This window comes from Microcaecilia unicolor, chromosome 2 (assembly GCF_901765095.1).
Source record: "Microcaecilia unicolor chromosome 2, aMicUni1.1, whole genome shotgun sequence".
NCBI lineage: Eukaryota > Metazoa > Chordata > Amphibia > Gymnophiona > Siphonopidae > Microcaecilia > Microcaecilia unicolor.
Window position 1 is genome coordinate 52,503,319 of NC_044032.1, and position 19,626 is coordinate 52,522,944.

At 41.7% G+C, this 19,626-nt stretch overlaps 1 protein-coding gene across 3 annotated transcripts in view; it reads right to left on the reverse strand.

Annotated features, from left to right (window-relative positions):
* Window positions 1-582: 582 nt before the first annotated feature.
* LOC115462885 (mothers against decapentaplegic homolog 4) overlaps window positions 583-19,626 on the reverse strand; it is an 84,605-nt gene continuing 65,561 nt past the window's right edge. For all 3 annotated transcript variants that reach the window (XM_030192947.1, XM_030192945.1, XM_030192946.1), the window contains exons 11-12: window positions 12,946-13,084; window positions 583-3,580 (exon numbers count right to left, since the gene is read on the reverse strand). In XM_030192947.1, the coding sequence (XP_030048807.1) occupies window positions 3,369-3,580; window positions 12,946-13,084 (351 nt within the window). In that variant the 3' untranslated portion in view covers window positions 583-3,368. The remainder of the gene's footprint in view (window positions 3,581-12,945; window positions 13,085-19,626) is intronic.

Sequence of the window (19,626 nt, forward strand, 5' to 3'; positions counted from 1 at the left end):
TAATGTAAATCACTAACATAACATTCATAGACAAACAAGTAAATTTGACACATGCCTAATCGATATCTATAAAATCAAGTGGAGACTATATGATTTTATAGATATCGATTAGGTATGTGTCAAATTTACTTTAAACATATACGCAGCATATATTTCATTGGCTTTTTAATTCAATTTACTTAATTCATTTGTCTATATATTAAATATATTATGAAGTTTTTGACTATTTATTAACGTGTTTTATTTGATGTCTGTTTAACAGGATACATACACATACACACACACGCATATATATGTGTGTGTGTGTGTGTGTGTGTATATTGTTTGTCTATGAATGTTATGTTAGTGATTTACATTATATTATTTCTATTCATATTTTTTTATTCAATTTGTACAATTAAGTTGTATCATGGTGTTCTATTATTATCAGCCGAGTATGGGATTATGGTAATGAAATGTAATTATTATTTTATATCTATTTTTATGTTTACTTGCCTGTGTCGGGCTTGTTAATTTTTTATTGATCCATATCAATTAAATATTGTTTTCCACATACATATCTGCTTCGTTTGGTGTCCATCTACGCTACCGCAGGCCATTTTTCAACGCGCCTTTGTAAAAGGGCCCCTAAGTTAAGTATTCCAGAAGTGAAAACCAACCTGGCAGGAGCTTCGGGCTATTACAGAGAGACAGCCTTTTTTGTTCAACTATTTTACCGTTTTATTTTTATAAGATACAGGATACAAGCATCAAAATTCTACAGTATAAAAAAATATTTTAACACATACAACAATTACATAGGTGGGGGGACAGTCAGTATTTTATTTATGCTATCTCCTAGTTAAAAAGTTTACAGGTTGAACCTGTCACACTCAGCTTTACATTTTCTGTAAAAGGTAATTGCCATTTGATAGTTATTAACAACGAAGGGCTTCAGATAACCAATAGGTACAAAAGCATGCGTGCTTTCTCACTGTTGAGTGAAATTGGTGAAATTGTACATAGGCCGAAGCCTCTAAATGCTGATGTTAGACATTCTGAATTGCAGTGATGAATTGTATGGATCAACAAATCAAGGTTTTATCAACCAGAATGCTGCAAAAAAACAGAAGTACACTTGTATTAAACAAATTGGAAACATATGAGGAAATACTGCATGGCATCATATTATTCTTCCTCAATCACCACATATGGGCCCTAAATTTTGAACATAATATAATTTTCTGGCATTAGTCAGCCCAAACAGAATCTACTCAAGTGTTAAGTTTAGTTATTTACAATACCACCTTTCACTACACAAGTCAGAGCAGTTTACAATGCAATAATAAACAATTCAAATTTAGAAATTTAAAAAAGAGGTAAAGAACTAAAAACAAAACAAACAAAGAAGCTACAATCCAGTAGATGAGTGTGTGGAACAACAGAAAGCCAGACAGAGATACAAACTTCGATGTCAGTTTACAACACAAAACTTAAAAATGATAATACAAGCTGGGGGGAATAATATTTGGACAAGAATAAAACTAAGATGCTTGACACAGTCATACCACTAAAAACATCACAAAGTGGGTTTCTGTCAGGTACTTGTGACCTGGCTTTGCCCACTGCTTGGAAAACAGGATACTGGGCTAGATGGACCATTGGTCTGACCCAGTAGGGCCACTCTTATGTTCTAACATCACTCTAAGTCAAATTGTACAGTCAATTTGAACATCATACAATTTAATACATTTTCCTTTCTTAAGGAAGTTTAACTAGAATTTCTACATAGACATCCCCTCTTGCCTCACCTAATTGTGATCCATTCATACAAAACCATAGCTTAGAACAAATTCCTCATCTTTAAAAAGTTTGCTAAAAATACATACTGCTGACCTATGAAATGCTGCAGGTTTTCACCATTTGTTTTCTAATAAGCTTGACCACTGCCAGTCACCACTTTTATCAGACAGCAGGGCACAGCTGCAATAAATAGCTAACTAAAACCATAAGATATCTGTCAGTCATGTTAAAGGAATCTATTTTACCGAAACCCGGTATTTTAAGGTTCATTCTAAGTCAAACCCACCGGTGAAACTATCCTTATGTTTCAGTACCTGAAAGTAAACTTTCCCCTAAACAAACATCTTTCTTACATGAAATGACTCATATCTGTCCCAGACCACTCAATAATATTAGCACAGAACTAGTACACATCTGGAAATGTGTGTTGTCATGTCACTGTCAAGGCTTCTTATTTCACTGATCACACTTCTTCATATGCATTTAGCCTGCAGAACAAGCTTACAGGAGCGAAAAAGTAAAAGGCAATATCAGCCATTTAAAATTCTCCTTTAAGGGTAAAGGAATTTGAAATTTAATAGGGTGCTTTTGCATTCAAATTCAGATTTTTCTGTCTTACAATAAAAGATCCTTAGCTTCAACCTTTCTCTGTCTTCTCTGGCATGCTACATGTATTTTGAACAATGTGACTAACACCTAACTTTTGGCATTTAGCGCACATCGGTTTTCAGAGCCAAGAACACGGCAAACCATCAGTAGAATAAAAGCATATAAGAAAGGCCATCTTCCAATTAATATCACCTGATACACTGTAGCAAAATGCTAAAACCTCTCCTAAGTGTCTATACTGCTTCATGCCATCTCACAAAGATACCAGCAGTGAGCTGCAGGTGCATCTCTGCTCTGACTTTGGAATCCCACCCGTCTACTCTTCACCTCAACATTAAACCAGTGTTCAGCTCCTGATCTGATGGTATCCACTTAAAGAAAAATAGAAAACAATCTATTTAAGTGCATCGTAACTGAGGACAGTAAACTTGATTTTACCAGTTACGTACCAGTAAAACTGGAAGCAAAACAAAGATTATAGCACAGAAATCCATGTTTACAATGCAGCAGATCCCAGTACAGATGTCCATTTTTAAAAGTTTAAAAGTTTTTAAAAAGTTTTAAAAGTTTAAAGCAACTAACGTGAAGACATTTTAAGATGTGATCCGTTTGTCCATTTTCTTCAAACATGTAAACAAAACTTCGTAAATCCTGGTCTCAGAGGACAATGCCAGTTACATAAGTTAAGGGATTATGTTGCTAGATGTGTCGAGATTGTTATGAGAAACATTTCAAAGTAAACTTTTTGTTTCAATTTCTGTGTAGGGCCTTTTGTGCTGAAGGAAAAAGCTCCAAATAAAAATTCGTTTCTCCAAGTTCGCGGGTTCTCCCACTTAAACAAGAAGGGAAACCATTTTCTACCTGATTTCAGAGTGTTACACAGAACAAAAGTAAAATACAGTGTCTGTTCAGGTTACAAAGAGAATTTTACAGTTTACTGTCCTGACTACGTATTGGGCAAAAAGAGGGAATGCATCTCAGTCCAGAGGTTGTGGGTCTGCGATAGGCATGGTATGCAGTACTTCATCAAGAAGCTGCAAAGCTCGGTGTAAATGAATTTCAATCCAGCAAGGGGTTTCCTTGATGCTCTGCCGTGGGTAATCAGGTCCCCAGCCTTTTACAAAACTCATCCGGAGTATACACAGCCGGCGAAGATCATCCACACCAATGCCAGCGGCTGCTGACAGACCTAAAAGAAAAAAAAGCTTGTGGGTACAGATATGTAAATGTGCATTTTAGGTTGCAAAGGTACTTCTCATCTATCTTCTCAATCCTGCCAAGCCCCCCTGCTTCACAATAATCTTCTGATCCCATATTGTAAGTCAGACTTTCCTACGCTTCCACATTTCTGCAGCCACCTGACTCCACTCTGTACATGCCACTCTGCCACTTGAATTCTTTTTGGCATTCACTTCATATTACTGTCCTCACAGCATTGTTTAAAACTATGATACTGTGCAGACCATAGTTGACAAATTCTTAACTGGACCCACACACCAGAGGTCCATGATTGGAATGGGGGGAGCCATTGGGGTGTGAGAACCTTGGGCAGAAGTCTGAGGAGTAGGGCAGGAGTCAGTCTCCTGCTTCCCTAACTCCTAACATTTAGTAATGATCTGGAAATGGGAACGACGAGTGAGGTGATTAAATTTGCAGACAACACAAAACTAATCAAAGTTATTAAAATGCATGCGGATTGCGAAAAATTGAAGGAAAGACCTTAGGAAGTTGGAAGGCTGAGCATCCAAATAGCAGATAAAATTTAATATGGACAAGTGCAAAGTGATGCACATTAGGAAAAATAATCCAAATCAGTTATTTGATGCTAGGGTCCATCCTAGGAGTCAGCACCCAAGAAGAAGATCTAGGTGTCATCGTGGACAATATGCTGAAATCTTCTGCCCCCTGTATGGTGGTGGCCAAAAAAAGCAAACAGAATGCTAAGAATTATTACGAAGGGGATAGAAAATAAGAAAGAACATTATGCTGCCTCTTTATGGCTCCATGGTGTGAGCTCACCTTGAGTATTGTGTCCAATTCTGGTCACTGTATCTTAAACGATATAGTGGAAGTAGAAAAGGTTCAAAGAAGGGCAACCAAACTCATTAAAGGGCTGGAAGTTCTCTCATATGAGGAACGGCTTTAGGGCTCTTCAGCTTGGAAGAGAGATGGCCGAGGAGGGATATGATAGAGGTCTAGAAAATATTGAGTGGTGTAGAACGGGTAAATATAAATTGATTTTTTTCAAAGACTAGGGGACACTCAAATTACATGTCACTACTTTAAAAAAAAAAAAAAAAAAAAACAGGAGGAAAATATTTTTTCACTCAACGAATAGTTAAGCTCTGGAACTTGTTGCCAGAGGATATGGTATCAGTGGTTAGTGTAAATGGGTTTAAAAAAGATTTGAACAAGTTCCTGGAGGAAAAGTCCACAGTCTGCTGGGGAAAGCCACTGATTGTCCCTGGGATTATAAGCACGAATCTTGCTACTGGATGCCTCAGGGAAATTTCCTCCACCAACACTGGAGATCAACAACAGTGTGACTGACATCGACCTCAAGACCCTCTGAGGTCTTGGTGTTGATGTTTCTCCTGTAGGCAGCATATGAGGACCACACAGACCTCTCTCTGTATTGACATCAAGTATATCAAAGCCATAACACCAAGCAAAGAAACACACCGTTTACTTTTCAACTCTCCTCATGAGCTGCACCTGGAAGCTGCCATCGACAAAGGCGTGGGAAATAACAGTAGGTGCAGCTAAATCTTCCTGAGTTGAGAAATATCAGAAACTATGTCTTAAGTTCTTGAAGGTTGTTGAACCCCCTTCCTCCCCAATACTGAGGAACACGAGCAGCCCTCAAGCTTGGGGGCAACTTCGAGGACACCGGTGACCTTGGTGCCTCAGTGTTCTTGGTGACATGCTCTGATGAAGTGAAATGATGTGCACCAGCCTCCACCTGGCATTCTGCACCACGAACCCTCGGCATCATCACAGATGAATCCTTCCCCTTCTTTGGGCAGAATTCAGAGGATGACCAGTCCTATCAATGCTCGATGTCAAGGGTGACTGAGTCACTCTCGAAGCTCACCCATCCCTAACATCCAACACAAAGTTTAGGGACTCATGGAGCCTGATGCTTCTGATGTCAAAGTCTATGGGCCACATTTATTGGTGCTAAAAATTCATTTGCATTGCTTCTCACAGCCACAAGGACCTTTTCTGGAAACATGTGAACATAATTTTTCAGTGAAAGGGTTCATGACCAGGCCCCAGGAACTGTAGGCACCAGTTGCGGGCATCCATAATGGATACAGTCCTGTTGCATCGGGTGCACTTGAAAATTTTCTCTGACAGGTCATTTGGAAAAACAGCCAAAATGAAATCAGAAGACTCCGTTCTGAACAAAAAACCCTGTCCAGGAGACTAAGATCATCAATCAAGTCCTACACTGGGCTAAGCTCAAGAAAGAATGCAAACTTATAAACTGCCAAAATCTTAAGGCACTAACGAAAAAATACTGCACAACAGCGACAGGAACAAATCAATGAGTTCCAGTAAAATAAAGTCCCTCCTCCCCCAACACGGTCCATATTCTGATAGGATACTATATGAAACAAGCACAGCATTGAGAAAGTTACATTTCCCAAAATGATCCAAGATCCAAAATCCAAGCCTCACACTTGGGGAGTACTGGAGGTTGTACTTTTTTTTTTTTTTTTTTTAATTTCCTGGCCTCTTTTAAAGCAGATTTGACCATCGCAGACTGGTGTGGCAGATCAGGCTGGTTGAATCTTTTAGTCACTTGGCCACAAAATGTATTTGTTTATTAACAAACTCTTTATCTGTCATCATTTACTATGTTACTATGTTGATAACCGTTCAGACAACTAGAGTGGCTTACAAAAAACAAGTACTTACAAACAATATTAAAAGAGATAATATACTGTAATCGAGTTACTAAGTAGGTAGAAACCAGTTATAAAGTAGAGAGGGATAAATTATGGATGCAGGCCAAAACTGGCCCACAGCGACCATGGGATTTAGTCTGTGGTAGTTCCTCCTATCTCCATCATACATCCTTCCAGATGCAAAACTGAAAATCAAGCTAAAGTCCGATCAATAAAAAACTAAGATCAGCTGTACGCTTACCGGGCTACAGACCTTGGGGCACTGCTTTTTTTTTTTCTGCTCTTTCCTTGCCTGCTTTCACAGCCATAGCCCACGATCTTAAAAATACACTGGTCTAAGCTGATCCCTGGATTGTCCCCTCAATAGCGCTGCCCCCAAAAAAGGAAAAGTGAGCTGTTGGTGTTTGCTCTTAGGAAGCTGTCAAAGAATCCTGGGCTGCTAATGTAAGTTAAAAAAATAAAAATAACAAAAAAAACAAACAAACAAACCTGAGGATGACAAATCTCTCTTATTGTCCTCCTTCTCCTCCACTGCTAACTCCAGGCTTCGCTCCTTTTCTCTCGTGGCACCTTATGCCTGGAATAGACTTCCTGGACCTATACGTCTAGCTCCATCTCTACCTGTTTTCAAATCTATGCTGAAAACCCACCTTTTCACTACTGCTTTTGGCTCCTAGCCACAATTGCCCTCCCCTTGTCCCTTCCTCCCTTCTCACCTATTACTTCCCTCACCCGTAACTGTCTTGTTGGTCTGTATTACTTAGATTGTAAGCTCTTTTGAGCAGGGACTGTCTCTTTGTGTCAGGTGTTCAGCGCTGCGTGCATCTGGTAGCGCTATACAAATGCTAATAATAATAATAATGATGTAGGGAGAAGATTCAGAGGGGAGACAATGGAACATAGAAACGCTCGGAGGGGTCTCACCCACACCTCAACTTGAGTTCTGAACCCTCTATAGTAACATAGTAGATGACGGCAGAGAAAGACCTGTATGGTCCATCCAGTCTGCCCAACAAGATAATACACATAAAGTAGCACATATGAGTTTAACTATAATTTGGCAATAGCCTATTCTACTCTAACTAGTTGTACTGCTAGAAATGTAGATTTTTGCAAATGGAAAAGAGCCCTCAGAAACCAAAGTGGTATACCTTGGTCTAAACACTGTGACAAAACGGTGTTTGCAGATTACATAAGTACATAAGTAGTGCCATACTGGGAAAGACCAAAGGTCCATCTAGCCCAGCATCCTGTCACCGACAGTGGCCAATCCAGGTCAAGGGCACCTGGCACGCTCCCCAAACGTAAAAACATTCCAGACAAGTTATACCTAAAAATGCGGAATTTTTCCAAGTCCATTTAATAGCGGTCTATGGACTTGTCCTTTAGGAATCTATCTAACCCCTTTTTAAACTCCGTCAAGCTAACCGCCCGTACCACGTTCTCCGGCAACGAATTCCAGAGTCTAATTACACGTTGGGTGAAGAAAAATTTTCTCCGATTCGTTTTAAATTTACCACACTGTAGCTTCAACTCATGCCCTCTAGTCCTAGTATTTTTGGATAGCGTGAACAGTCGCTTCACATCCACCCGATCCATTCCACTCATTATTTTATACACTTCTATCATATCTCCCCTCAGCCGTCTCTTCTCCAAGCTGAAAAGCCCTAGCCTTCTCAGCCTCTCTTCATAGGAAAGTCGTCCCATCCCCACTATCATTTTCGTCGCCCTTCGCTGTACCTTTTCCAATTCTACTATATCTTTTTTGAGATACGGAGACCAGTACTGAACACAATACTCCAGGTGCGGTCGCACCATGGAGCGATACAACGGCATTATAACATCCGCACACCTGGACTCCATACCCTTCCTAATAACACCCAACATTCTATTCGCTTTCCTAGCCGCAGCAGCACACTGAGCAGAAGGTTTCAGCGTATCATCGACGACGACACCCAGATCCCTTTCTTGATCCGTAACTCCTAACGCGGAACCTTGCAAGACGTAGCTATAATTCGGGTTCCTCTTACCCACATGCATCACTTTGCACTTGTCAACATTGAACTTCATCTGCCACTTGCACGCCCATTCTCCCAGTCTCGCAAGGTCCTCCTGTAATCGTTCACATTCCTCCTGCGACTTGACGACCCTGAATAATTTTGTGTCATCGGCGAATTTAATTACCTCACTAGTTATTCCCATCTCTAGGTCATTTATAAATACATTAAAAAGCAACGGACCCAGCACAGACCCCTGCGGGACCCCACTAACTACCCTCCTCCACTGAGAATACTGGCCACGCAATCCTACTCTCTGCTTCCTATCTTTCAACCAGTTCTTAATCCATAATAATACCCTACCTCCGATTCCATGACTCTGCAATTTCTTCAGGAGTCTTTCGTGCGGCACTTTGTCAAACGCCTTCTGAAAATCCAGATATACAATATCAACCGGCTCCCCATTGTCCACATGTTTGCTTACCCCCTCAAAAAAATGCATTAGATTGGTGAGGCAAGACTTCCCTTCACTAAATCCGTGCTGACTTTGTCTCATCAGTCCATGTTTTTGTATATGCTCTGCAATTTTATTCTTAATAATAGCCTCCACCATCTTGCCCGGCACCGACGTCAGACTCACCGGTCTATAATTTCCCGGATCTCCTCTGGAACCCTTCTTAAAATCGGAGTAACATTGGCTACCCTCCAGTCCTTCCGGTACTACACTCGATTTTAGGGACAGATTGCATATTTCTAACAGTAGCTCCGCAAGTTCATTTTTTAGTTCTATTAATACTCTGGGATGAATACCATCAGGTCCCGGTGATTTACTACTCTTCAGCTTGCTGAACTGACCCATTACATCCTCCAAGGTTACAGAGAATTTGTTTAGTTTCTCCGACTCCCCCGCTTCAAATATTCTTTCCGGCACCAGTGTCCCCCCCAAATCCTCCTCGGTGAAGACCGAAGCAAAGAATTCATTTAATTTCTCCGCTACGGCTTTGTCCTCCTTGATCGCCCCTTTAACACCATTTTCGTCCAGCGGCCCAACCGACTCTTGGGCCGGTTTCCTGCTTTTAATGTATCTAAAAAAATTTTTACTATGTATTTTTGCTTCCAACGCTAATTTCTTCTCAAAGTCCTTTTTTGCCCTCCTTATCTCCGCTTTGCATTTGGCTTGGCATTCCTTATGATCTATCCTGTTACTTTCAGTTGGTTCTCTTCTCCACTTTCTGAAGGATTGTTTTTTGGCTCTAATGATTTCCTTTATCTTACTGTTTAGCCACGCCGGCTGACGTTTAGTCTTTTTTCCCTTTTTTCTAATACGTGGAATATATTTGTCCTGAACCTCCAGGATGGTGTTTTTAAACAGCATCCACGCCTGATGCAAGTTTTTTACTCTGCGAGCTGCTCCTTTCAGTCTTTTTTTCACCATTTTTCTCATTTGTCGTAATCACCTTTTCTATAGTTAAACGCTAGCGTACTTGATTTCCTAGTTTCACTTCCTTCAATGCCAATATCAAAACCGATCATATTATGATTACTGTTATCAAGCGGCCCTCGTATCGTTACCCCCTGCACTAGATCATGAGCACCACTAAGGACTAAGTCTAGTATTTTTCCTTCTCTTGTCGGCTCCTGAACTAGCTGTTCCATGAAGCTGTCCTTGATTTCATCAAGAAATCTTATGTCCCTTGCGTGTACAGATGTTACATTAACCCAGTCTATATGCGGGTAATTGAAATCCCCCATTATTATTGTGTTGCCCAGTTTGTTTGCGTCCCTGATTTCCTTTAACATTTCCGCATCCGTCTGTTCGTCCTGGCCAGGCGGACGGTAGTACACTCCTATCACTATCCTTTTCCCCTTTGCACATGGAATTTCAATCCATGTTTGATTTCTATCATAGGGCTACTCATTCCACAATCTTTTAAGTGTCTTTTTTCTGCTATTAAATCGTGACAATACTTTTAAGTCTGTGTCATATTGAACAAAAAAGTCTGTGTAAAAATTCAAAACCACTAAACAAAATACCAAGTTGCAAAAAATTGAAATCAATGCAAAACTAGCTCATGAATCTCTGATCCGCAGCGAAATAGAAGTACTTAGCTTTTACTACTACTACTATTAAGCATTTCTATAGCGCTACAAGGCATACGCAGCGCTGGATAAACATAGAAGAAAGACAGTCCCTGCTCAAAGAGCTTACAATCTAAGAGACGAAAAATAAATAAAGTAAGCAAATCAAACCAATTAATGTGAACGGGAAGGAAGAGAGGAGGGTAGGTGGAGGCGAGTGGTTAATGTGAATGGGAAGGAAAAGAGGAGGGTAGGTGGAGGCGAGTGGTTACGAGTCAAAAGCAATGTTAAAGAGGTGGGCTTTCAGTCTAGATTTAAAGGTGGCCAAGGATGGGGCAAGACGTAGGGGCTCAGGAAGTTTATTCCAGGCGTAGGGTGCAGCGAGACAGAAGGCGCGAAATCTGGAGTTGGCAGTAGTGGAGAAGGAAACAGATAAGAAGGATTTATCCATGGAGCAGAGTGCATGGGAAGGGGTGTAGGGAAGGACGAGTGTGGAGAGATACTGGGGAGCAGCAGAGTGAGTACATTTATAGGTTAGTAGAAGAAGTTTGAACAGGATGCGAAAACGGATGGGGAGCCAGTGAAGGGTCTTGAGGAGAGGGGTAGTATGAGTAAAGCGACCCTGGCAGAAGATGAGACGGGCAGCAGAGTTTTGAACCGACTGGAGAGGGGAGAGGTGACTAAGTGGGAGGCCAGCAAGAAGCAGATTGCAGTAGTCTAAACGAGAGGTGACAAGGGTGTGGATGAGGGTTTTGGTAGAGTGCTCAGAAAGAAAGGGGCGGATTTTACGGATGTTGTAAAGAAAGAAACGACAGGTTTTGGCAATCTGCTGGATATGAGCAGAGAAGGAGTGAGAAGAGTCAGAGATGACCCCAAGGTTTCGAGCTGAGGAGACAGGGAGAATGAGAGAGCCATCAACAGAAATAGAAAACGGGGGGAGCGGGAGGTGGGTTTGGGGGGGAAAATGAGAAGCTCGGTTTTGGTCATATTTAATTTCAGGTGGCGTTGAGACATCCAGACAGCAATGTTAGACAAGCACGCTGAAACTTTGGTTTGGATGCAAGGTGAGATATCAGGGGTAGAAAGGTAGATTTGGGAGTCATCAGCATAGAGATGGTAGGAAAAGCCATGGGATGAGATTAATGAACCAAGGGAAGAAGTGTAGATAGAAAAGAGGAGGGGACCAAGAACAGAACCCTGAGGTACGCCGACAGGCAGAGGGATAGAAGTAGAAGAGGATCCACCAGAGTGAACACTAAAGGTGCGGAGGGAGAGGTAGGAAGAGAACCAGAAAAGGACAGAGCCCTGGAATCCAAGTGAGGACAGGGTATCGAGAAGTATGCTGTGATCGACAGTGTCAAAAGCAGCGGAAAGATCAAGAAGAATGAGGATGGAATAGAGACCTCTGGATTTAGCCAGTAATAGGTCATTGGAGACTTTAGTAAGCGCAGTTTCGGTTGAGTGGAGAGGGCGAAAACCAGATTGTAGTGGGTCAAGAATAGCATATGAGGAGAGAAAATCAAGGCAGCGGCGGTGAACAGCACGCTCAAGTAATTTGGAGAGAAAAGGAAGGAGGGAGATGGGTCGGTAATTAGAGGGACAAGTAGGGTCGAGTGAAGGCTTCTTAAGGAGAGGTGTGACCACAGCATGTTTAAAAGCAGCAGGGACAGTCGCAGTGGAAAGTGAGAGGTTGAGAATGTGACAGATAAAAGGAATAAGAGCAGGAGAGATGGCATTAAGAAGGTGGGTGGGAATGGGATCAGAGGAACAGGTGGTACATTTTGAGGAAGAAAGTTCAAACAGCAATCAGCAGTACAACTGGTTAGAGTAGAATAGGCTATTGCCAAATTATAGTTAGTATTAGATTACCAGAAATTGGTTAATAGTCTTTACTGAAGCTACTTTATGTGTATACCTGACCTTGATTTGTACCTGCCATTTTCAGAGCACAGACCGTAGAAGTCTGCCCAGCACTAGCCCCGCCTCCCACCACTGGTGCTACCACCCAATCTCCACTAAGCTTCTGAGGATCCAGTCCTTCTGAACAGGATTCCTTTATGTTTATCCCACGCATTTTTGAATTCTGTTACCGTTTTCATCTCCACCACCTCCCGCGGGAGGGCATTCCAAGTATCCACCACTCTGTGAAAAAATACTTCCTGACATTTTTCTTGAGTCTGCCCCCCTTCAACCTTATTTCATGTCCTCTAGTTCTACCGCCTTCCCGTCTCCGGAAAAGGTTTGTTTGCGGAATAATAGCTTTCAAATTTTTGAACGTCTGTATCATATCACCCCTGTTTCTCCTTTCCTCCAGGGTATACATGTTCAGGTCAGCAAGTCTCTCCTCATACGTCTTGTAACGCAAATCCCATACCATTTTTGTAGCTTTTCTTTGCACCGCTTCAATTCTTTTTACATCCTTAACAAGATACGGCCTCCAAAACTGAACACAATACTCTATATGGCCATTAATGTGGCCCACTGTTGAAAATGGTTTTTTGCCACCCATGCTCTAGTTACATGTACAATATCATAATGAATTAAAACAGATGAGATATGCTTACTTATAGCTGGAGCTATTCCACCCACTGATCCTGGTCCCGGGATGTTTCCAGCCACTGCTGCAGCTTGGGCAGCAGCTGCTGCTTGTGCAGTCGCAGCCTGTTGTTGCATTTGGCGATGACACTGACGTAAATCGAATACCTTAAAAAAAAAGAAGCCATAAAGGAAAGGAAAAATTGCAAACACACAGAACTCCAAGGTGTCAGAGATTGGGGCTGAGAAATCAAGGTCAAGATGTGCTCAATTCTAATGGTATTTTAGAAAAGGCTCTGACAATGCAGAGCTTCTTCTAAAATACCTGCAGTAGTGAGCACGTATTTGCCAGCATATATAGTGGGAGCAGCCATTTTACAAATAAACACAATAAAAACATAAATAAACGGCACAAACTTGGCAGCTTCCACACAGAGGTATTGGGACATGTATTTAGAACTGGCAATTTTGCACACTTCTATGTGTCGCTGTCCTATTTTTCAAACTTACACAAGTGCCTCCAATTAAGTTCTGAGGCCACGATTTTAACTTGGTTGCATTTTGGAGGTGGCAATAAACTACATGGGAATAGGGAGAATGTCTCCCTTCATCCCATGTGTAAAGCCCTGACCAAAATGAGCACTTTGAGCTGGTACAAAACCAGATATAGAAATTTCTCTCAATGCATGCATATTCCCTTTGTAAAATGGGGAGTACACGTGTAGATTGCAGTCTTACGCAAGCCATACCCCCTAGAAATCTGTGTTGTATAAATGTCTGAAATTGGTATTTACACATGTACACAATACACGTGTAAATGCTGCTATTTTCACATGAATATGTTTCTAAAATAATGGCCTTTGTCATAACAAGTGCTTATATACAAAATTCTAAAAAAGTGTAGATTTTACAATTCAGAGAAAGCCCACTTATTTCCATTTAGGAATTTACTGCTTCCTCTTTAATGGGCAATTACAATCTGTCTTCTCAGATAAATTTTAAATGTCTTAAACGGCAAAAGTTTGTCAGCCTTGCCATTTTCAGACATTAGCCTGTGAATTTGTATACAACTTCTCCATTAAGTCCACCAGACTGATTGTTGACAGTGACATGACAACACACATTTCCAGATGTGTACTAGTTCAGTGCTAATATTATTGAGTGGTCTTTGTGAAATAAAATAGAAACCCCTTCTTTTCTGCCTTGTGCTGGAGAGTCAATTGAGGAAGAGATCTAATTACATTGTTTAATGAAATGAGAAGAATTTAGAGAATGGGTTTCCTGTAAGAAAATAATATCTGGTTTTAACCTTTTAAGATATATAAGAACTTTTTTTCCTTTTAATAGGGTGCCCTAGACCATTTACATTCCATGACACTATGTTAAATAGGAAAATTATTACTGCCAGAGGACATTGAAATTCATCAAAAAGTTTATATCAAGAATTATTGTTCCACTAAACAGAGAGGATAAGTAAGATAAACAATAATATGCTATACACACTAAACCAGGGCTCTGTTCTTTCCTGGTTCTCCTCCTACCTCTCGCTTTGCACCTTTAGTGTACACTCTGGTGGATCCTCTTCCACTTCTAGCCCACTACCAATCGGTGGATCGTCTTCCACTTCTATCCCACTACCAATCGGTGTACCTCAAGGCTCTGTTCTCGGTCCTCTCCTGTTTTCCATCTACACTGCTTCCCTTGGCTCTCTGATATCATCCCATGGCTTTCAGTACCATCTCTACGCTGACTCCCAGATCTACCTCTCTACCCCCGATGTCTCAACCGGCATCCAGACCAAAGTTTCAGCCTGCCTGTCTGACATCGCTGCATGAATGTCTTGACGTCATCTGAAGCTCAACATGGCCAAAACCGAGCTTCTCATCTTTCCCCCTAAACCTACTACCTCCCCTCTCCCCCCTTTCTCTATTTCGGTGGATGGCACTCTCATTCTCCCTGTCTCATCTGCTCGTAACCTTAGGGTCATCTTTGACTCCTCTCTCTCCTTCTCTGATCACATTCAGCAGATTGCCAAAACCTGTCATTTCTTTCTCTACATTAGCAAAATCCGTTCCTTCATCTCTGAAGACTCTACCAGAAACCTTATCCACACTCTTATCACCTCTCGTCTTGATTATTGTAACCTACTTTTCACCGGCCTCCCGCTTAGCCATCTCTCTCCTCTTCAATCAATCCAAAACTCTGCTGCGCGACTCATCTTCCGCCAAAGTCGCTATGCCCACATTAGCCCTTCTCCTTAAGTCACTTCACTGGCTCCCTATCCGTTTCCGTATTCAATTCAAACTTCTCCTATTAACCTATAAGTGCGCATTCACTCTGCCGCTTCCCAGCACCTCTCCACTCTTGTCTCTCCCTACGTCCCCCCTCGAGTACTCCGTTCTGTAGATAAATCTCTCCTGTCTCTTTCTCCTCTACTGCTAATTCAAGACTCCGTTCCTTTTATCTCACTGCACCTCACGCCTGGAATAGACTTCCTGAGCCTGTATGTCTAGCCCCGTCTTTAGCCGTTTTCAAGTCCAAACTCAAAACCCACCTCTTTACCACTGCTTTTGACTCCTAACTCACTTGCCCTGTCCTTTATCCTCAACTCTTTATTCCCTTACCCTTAATTGTTCTGTCTGTATTCCGGACACGGACATGAACAATAAACCCAGCACTATCCACAGCTAAGTACTTCTGTAATAAAGTTTGCTTACAATTTGATAGAGGTTTTGGCTAATGAGGATTCTTGCCAGCGTAAATTAAGAATAAAAGTTACCCTGAGCGTTGTGGTCAGCTGTATCGCTAGTAGCATGATCAGCTGAGACTGAGATTCTGAAGTCTTTCCTCTTTAACATAACAGTCATCGAGTAAGCACAATATTAGTTTGCAATGTAATAGATATAGTATAGTAATATAGAACAAGAGCAAACGCCTTAAAATATTGTAGTTAGAATCTGTAATGCTTGAGGAAAGCGCAGTAATTTCATTACAATAGGACGTGGATGAAGTGCTCCTTTTTGAGATTTGAAGGAAATCTGTGCGCCCTTTCAAACTGTAAGGGGAGATCCAATGATAAATGAAGAATCTGGGGAAGCCATAATGAGAGGAATTTGATCATATCTGATCCTTCCGCACCTTCTTTAAGGCCAATAATTCTAATATTGTTCCTTCTATTTCTATTAGAAAGGTCTTCCAACTCCAGTTCCAACTTGTGAATACACTGGTCTGTCCTTTCTTGCTTCTGTGCCACATTGAGAGCAGATTTGTCTGCACATGTTTCAAGCTTTTCTATTCTGATCTGAAAAGCCAAGCGGGCACGAATTTCTTCCATAAGTATTTCAGAGGTAGAGCATGGCAGTTTTGCTTGAGAAGCTTTCTCTGGCGTTGGAGGATCCGTTTTTGATCTCTTTGATCCCGATTGTAGTAAGGATAAAGAATCCGACTTAGAAAGCAACATGTTGCAATCGAAAACTGAAACAGGAAAATTTGGAAATAAAAGCCTGTTTTTAAAAGTTGATTTTGGTCAATTTTCTAGAAAATACAGGGAGAGAAATCTTCAAGCGTCTAGTCTCATCTGTAGCTCAACAGCGCCCCCTTCATTTATGAATCTTGAAGAAACAGTGTCAGCGGAGATCAGGTGGCGACGCCGGTAACTGGAAACAAAACGGGAGCTGGGCAGACTTCTACGGTCTACGCCCTGATCGTGACTGAATAGATAGGGATGGGCTGGAGTGTAAATTTTAAGGGGCTTCGATGTTAGCTTCAGAACTTAGTACAAGAACAGTACTGGGCAGACTTCTACGGTCTGTGCCCTGAGAAAGGCAAGGACAAATCAAACTCAGGTATACAGTGGTGGAAATAAGTATTTGATCCCTTGCTGATTTTGTAAGTTTGCCCACTGACAAAGACATGAGCAGCCCATAATTGAAGGGTAGGTTATTGGTAACAGTGAGAGATAGCACATCACAAATTAAATCCGGAAAATCACATTGTGGAAAGTATATGAATTTATTTGCATTCTGCAGAGGGAAATAAGTATTTGATCCCCCACCAACCAGTAAGAGGTCTGGCCCCTACAGACCAGGTAGATGCTCCAAATCAACTCGTTACCTGCATGACAGACAGCTGTCGGCAATGGTCACCTGTATGAAAGACACCTGTCCACAGACTCAGTGAATCAGTCAGACTCTAACCTCTACAAAATGGCCAAGAGCAAGGAGCTGTCTAAGGATGTCAGGGACAAGATCATACACCTGCACAAGGCTGGAATGGGCTACAAAACCATCAGTAAGACGCTGGGCGAGAAGGAGACAACTGTTGGTGCCATAGTAAGAAAATGGAAGAAGTACAAAATGACTGTCAATCGACAAAGATCTGGGGCTCCACGCAAAATCTCACCTCGTGGGGTATCCTTGATCATGAGGAAGGTTAGAAATCAGCCTACAACTACAAGGGGGGAACTTGTCAATGATCTCAAGGCAGCTGGGACCACTGTCACCACGAAAACCATTGGTAACACATTACGACATAACGGATTGCAATCCTGCAGTGCCCGCAAGGTCCCCCTGCTCCGGAAGGCACATGTGACGGCCCGTCTGAAGTTTGCCAGTGAACACCTGGATGATGCCGAGAGTGATTGGGAGAAGGTGCTGTGGTCAGATGAGACAAAAATTGAGCTCTTTGGCATGAACTCAACTCGCCGTGTTTGGAGGAAGAGAAATGCTGCCTATGACCCAAAGAACACCGTCCCCACTGTCAAGCATGGAGGTGGAAATGTTATGTTTTGGGGGTGTTTCTCTGCTAAGGGCACAGGACTACTTCACCGCATCAATGGGAGAATGGATGGGGCCATGTACCGTACAATTCTGAGTGACAACCTCCTTCCCTCCGCCAGGGCCTTAAAAATGGGTCGTGGCTGGGTCTTCCAGCACGACAATGACCCAAAACATACAGCCAAGGCAACAAAGGAGTGGCTCAGGAAGAAGCACATTAGGGTCATGGAGTGGCCTAGCCAGTCACCAGACCTTAATCCCATTGAAAACTTATGGAGGGAGCTGAAGCTGCGAGTTGCCAAGCGACAGCCCAGAACTCTTAATGATTTAGAGATGATCTGCAAAGAGGAGTGGACCAAAATTCCTCCTGACATGTGTGCAAACCTCATCATCTACTACAGAAGACGTCTGACCGCTGTGCTTGCCAACAAGGGTTTTGCCACCAAGTATTAGGTCTTGTTTGCCAGAGGGATTAAATACTTATTTCCCTCTGCAGAATGCAAATAAATTCATATACTTTCCACAATGTGATTTTCCGGATTTAATTTGTGATGTGCTATCTCTCACTGTTACCAATAACCTACCCTTCAATTATGGGCTGCTCATGTCTTTGTCAGTGGGCAAACTTACAAAATCAGCAAGGGATCAAATACTTATTTCCACCACTGTACATATAAAGTATCACATACCATGTAAAATGAGTTTATCTTGTTGGGCAGACTGGACGGACCCTACAGGTCTTTATCTGCCGTCATTTACTGTTACTATGATTCTTCTCATTCCCTTATTTTGTGGTTAGATATCTTAATTCCAGGAGACTCTTACTATTAAGAAAGCAGATTATGAGAAAAGTTCTAGTGAAGTTAGGTTCATCTTTAACAGGCACACACCTTCTTTACTTGACATCAGCAGGAAAACTGCATGGTAAAAGATAAACAGACCTTATTTGTGAACATCTTGTTTTTCCCTCAATGGAGCAGACAAAAGTACTATTTTCATAGTTTAGCTAGGTACCTGTATTTAAAAGTCTTATTCTTTAGATAAAATGTTTGACTTTTTGACAGTCTCATCCCTGAATCTGGAAATTTTCCAGTTAGTTCTTAAAGCACAGCTGAAGTCTTTGCTGAAGATAAGATACCATGGACTCAGGGAATTAGCTAATTATCGGATCACTGCAAATTCTCCAGACCTGCCTAATGTAGTGGAATCTTCTGCAACAATCCAGCTGTGAGAGTTTTTGAAGCAAGCAGGATCTAGCCCGGTCAGGTTTTTGTGCTGGCTCCAACACAGAAATTGTGCATGTGGCACTGCTTTTCCTCAGACAAATCAATGGCTCTTCTCACACACATCTGATGACAACTTTGCTCCATAATGTCTCCTACGTCAACAGGATTTTGGATCTATTCTAATGACCCCAGGCTCAGCAATGCAGGATATATAACACTATGGGTCTTTTCAGTTATATGTAAGTTAATCATGGCTGTATTGTTTTTAATTCTTGATTTTATGTTTACATTTCTTACTATTAAGTGTATTTCTGAACTCTGTCTAGTATGTTAAGTGGACTATGAATTGTGAATAAATATGAGGAAGCACTCTGGCTCTAGGAGACAGAGGTTTTCTGGTTCTCTAGGCCAGGGGTAGGCAACTCCAGTCCTCGAGAGCCGCAGGCAGGTCAGGTTTTCAGGATATCCACAATGAATATGCAGGAGATAGATTTGCATAGCATGGAGGCAGTGCTTGCAAAACTCTCTCATGCATATTCATTGTGGATATCCTGAAAACCTGACCTGCCTGCGGCTCTCGAGGACTGGAGTTGCCTACCCTGCTCTAGGCCAATCAGAGCCCAGAACAGTCAAGTTTCAAATAAAAACTGGTTACATCACTGCAAGGCACTTCCTATTATCTGTGTGCCAACTAAAAGAAAGAAGTCAG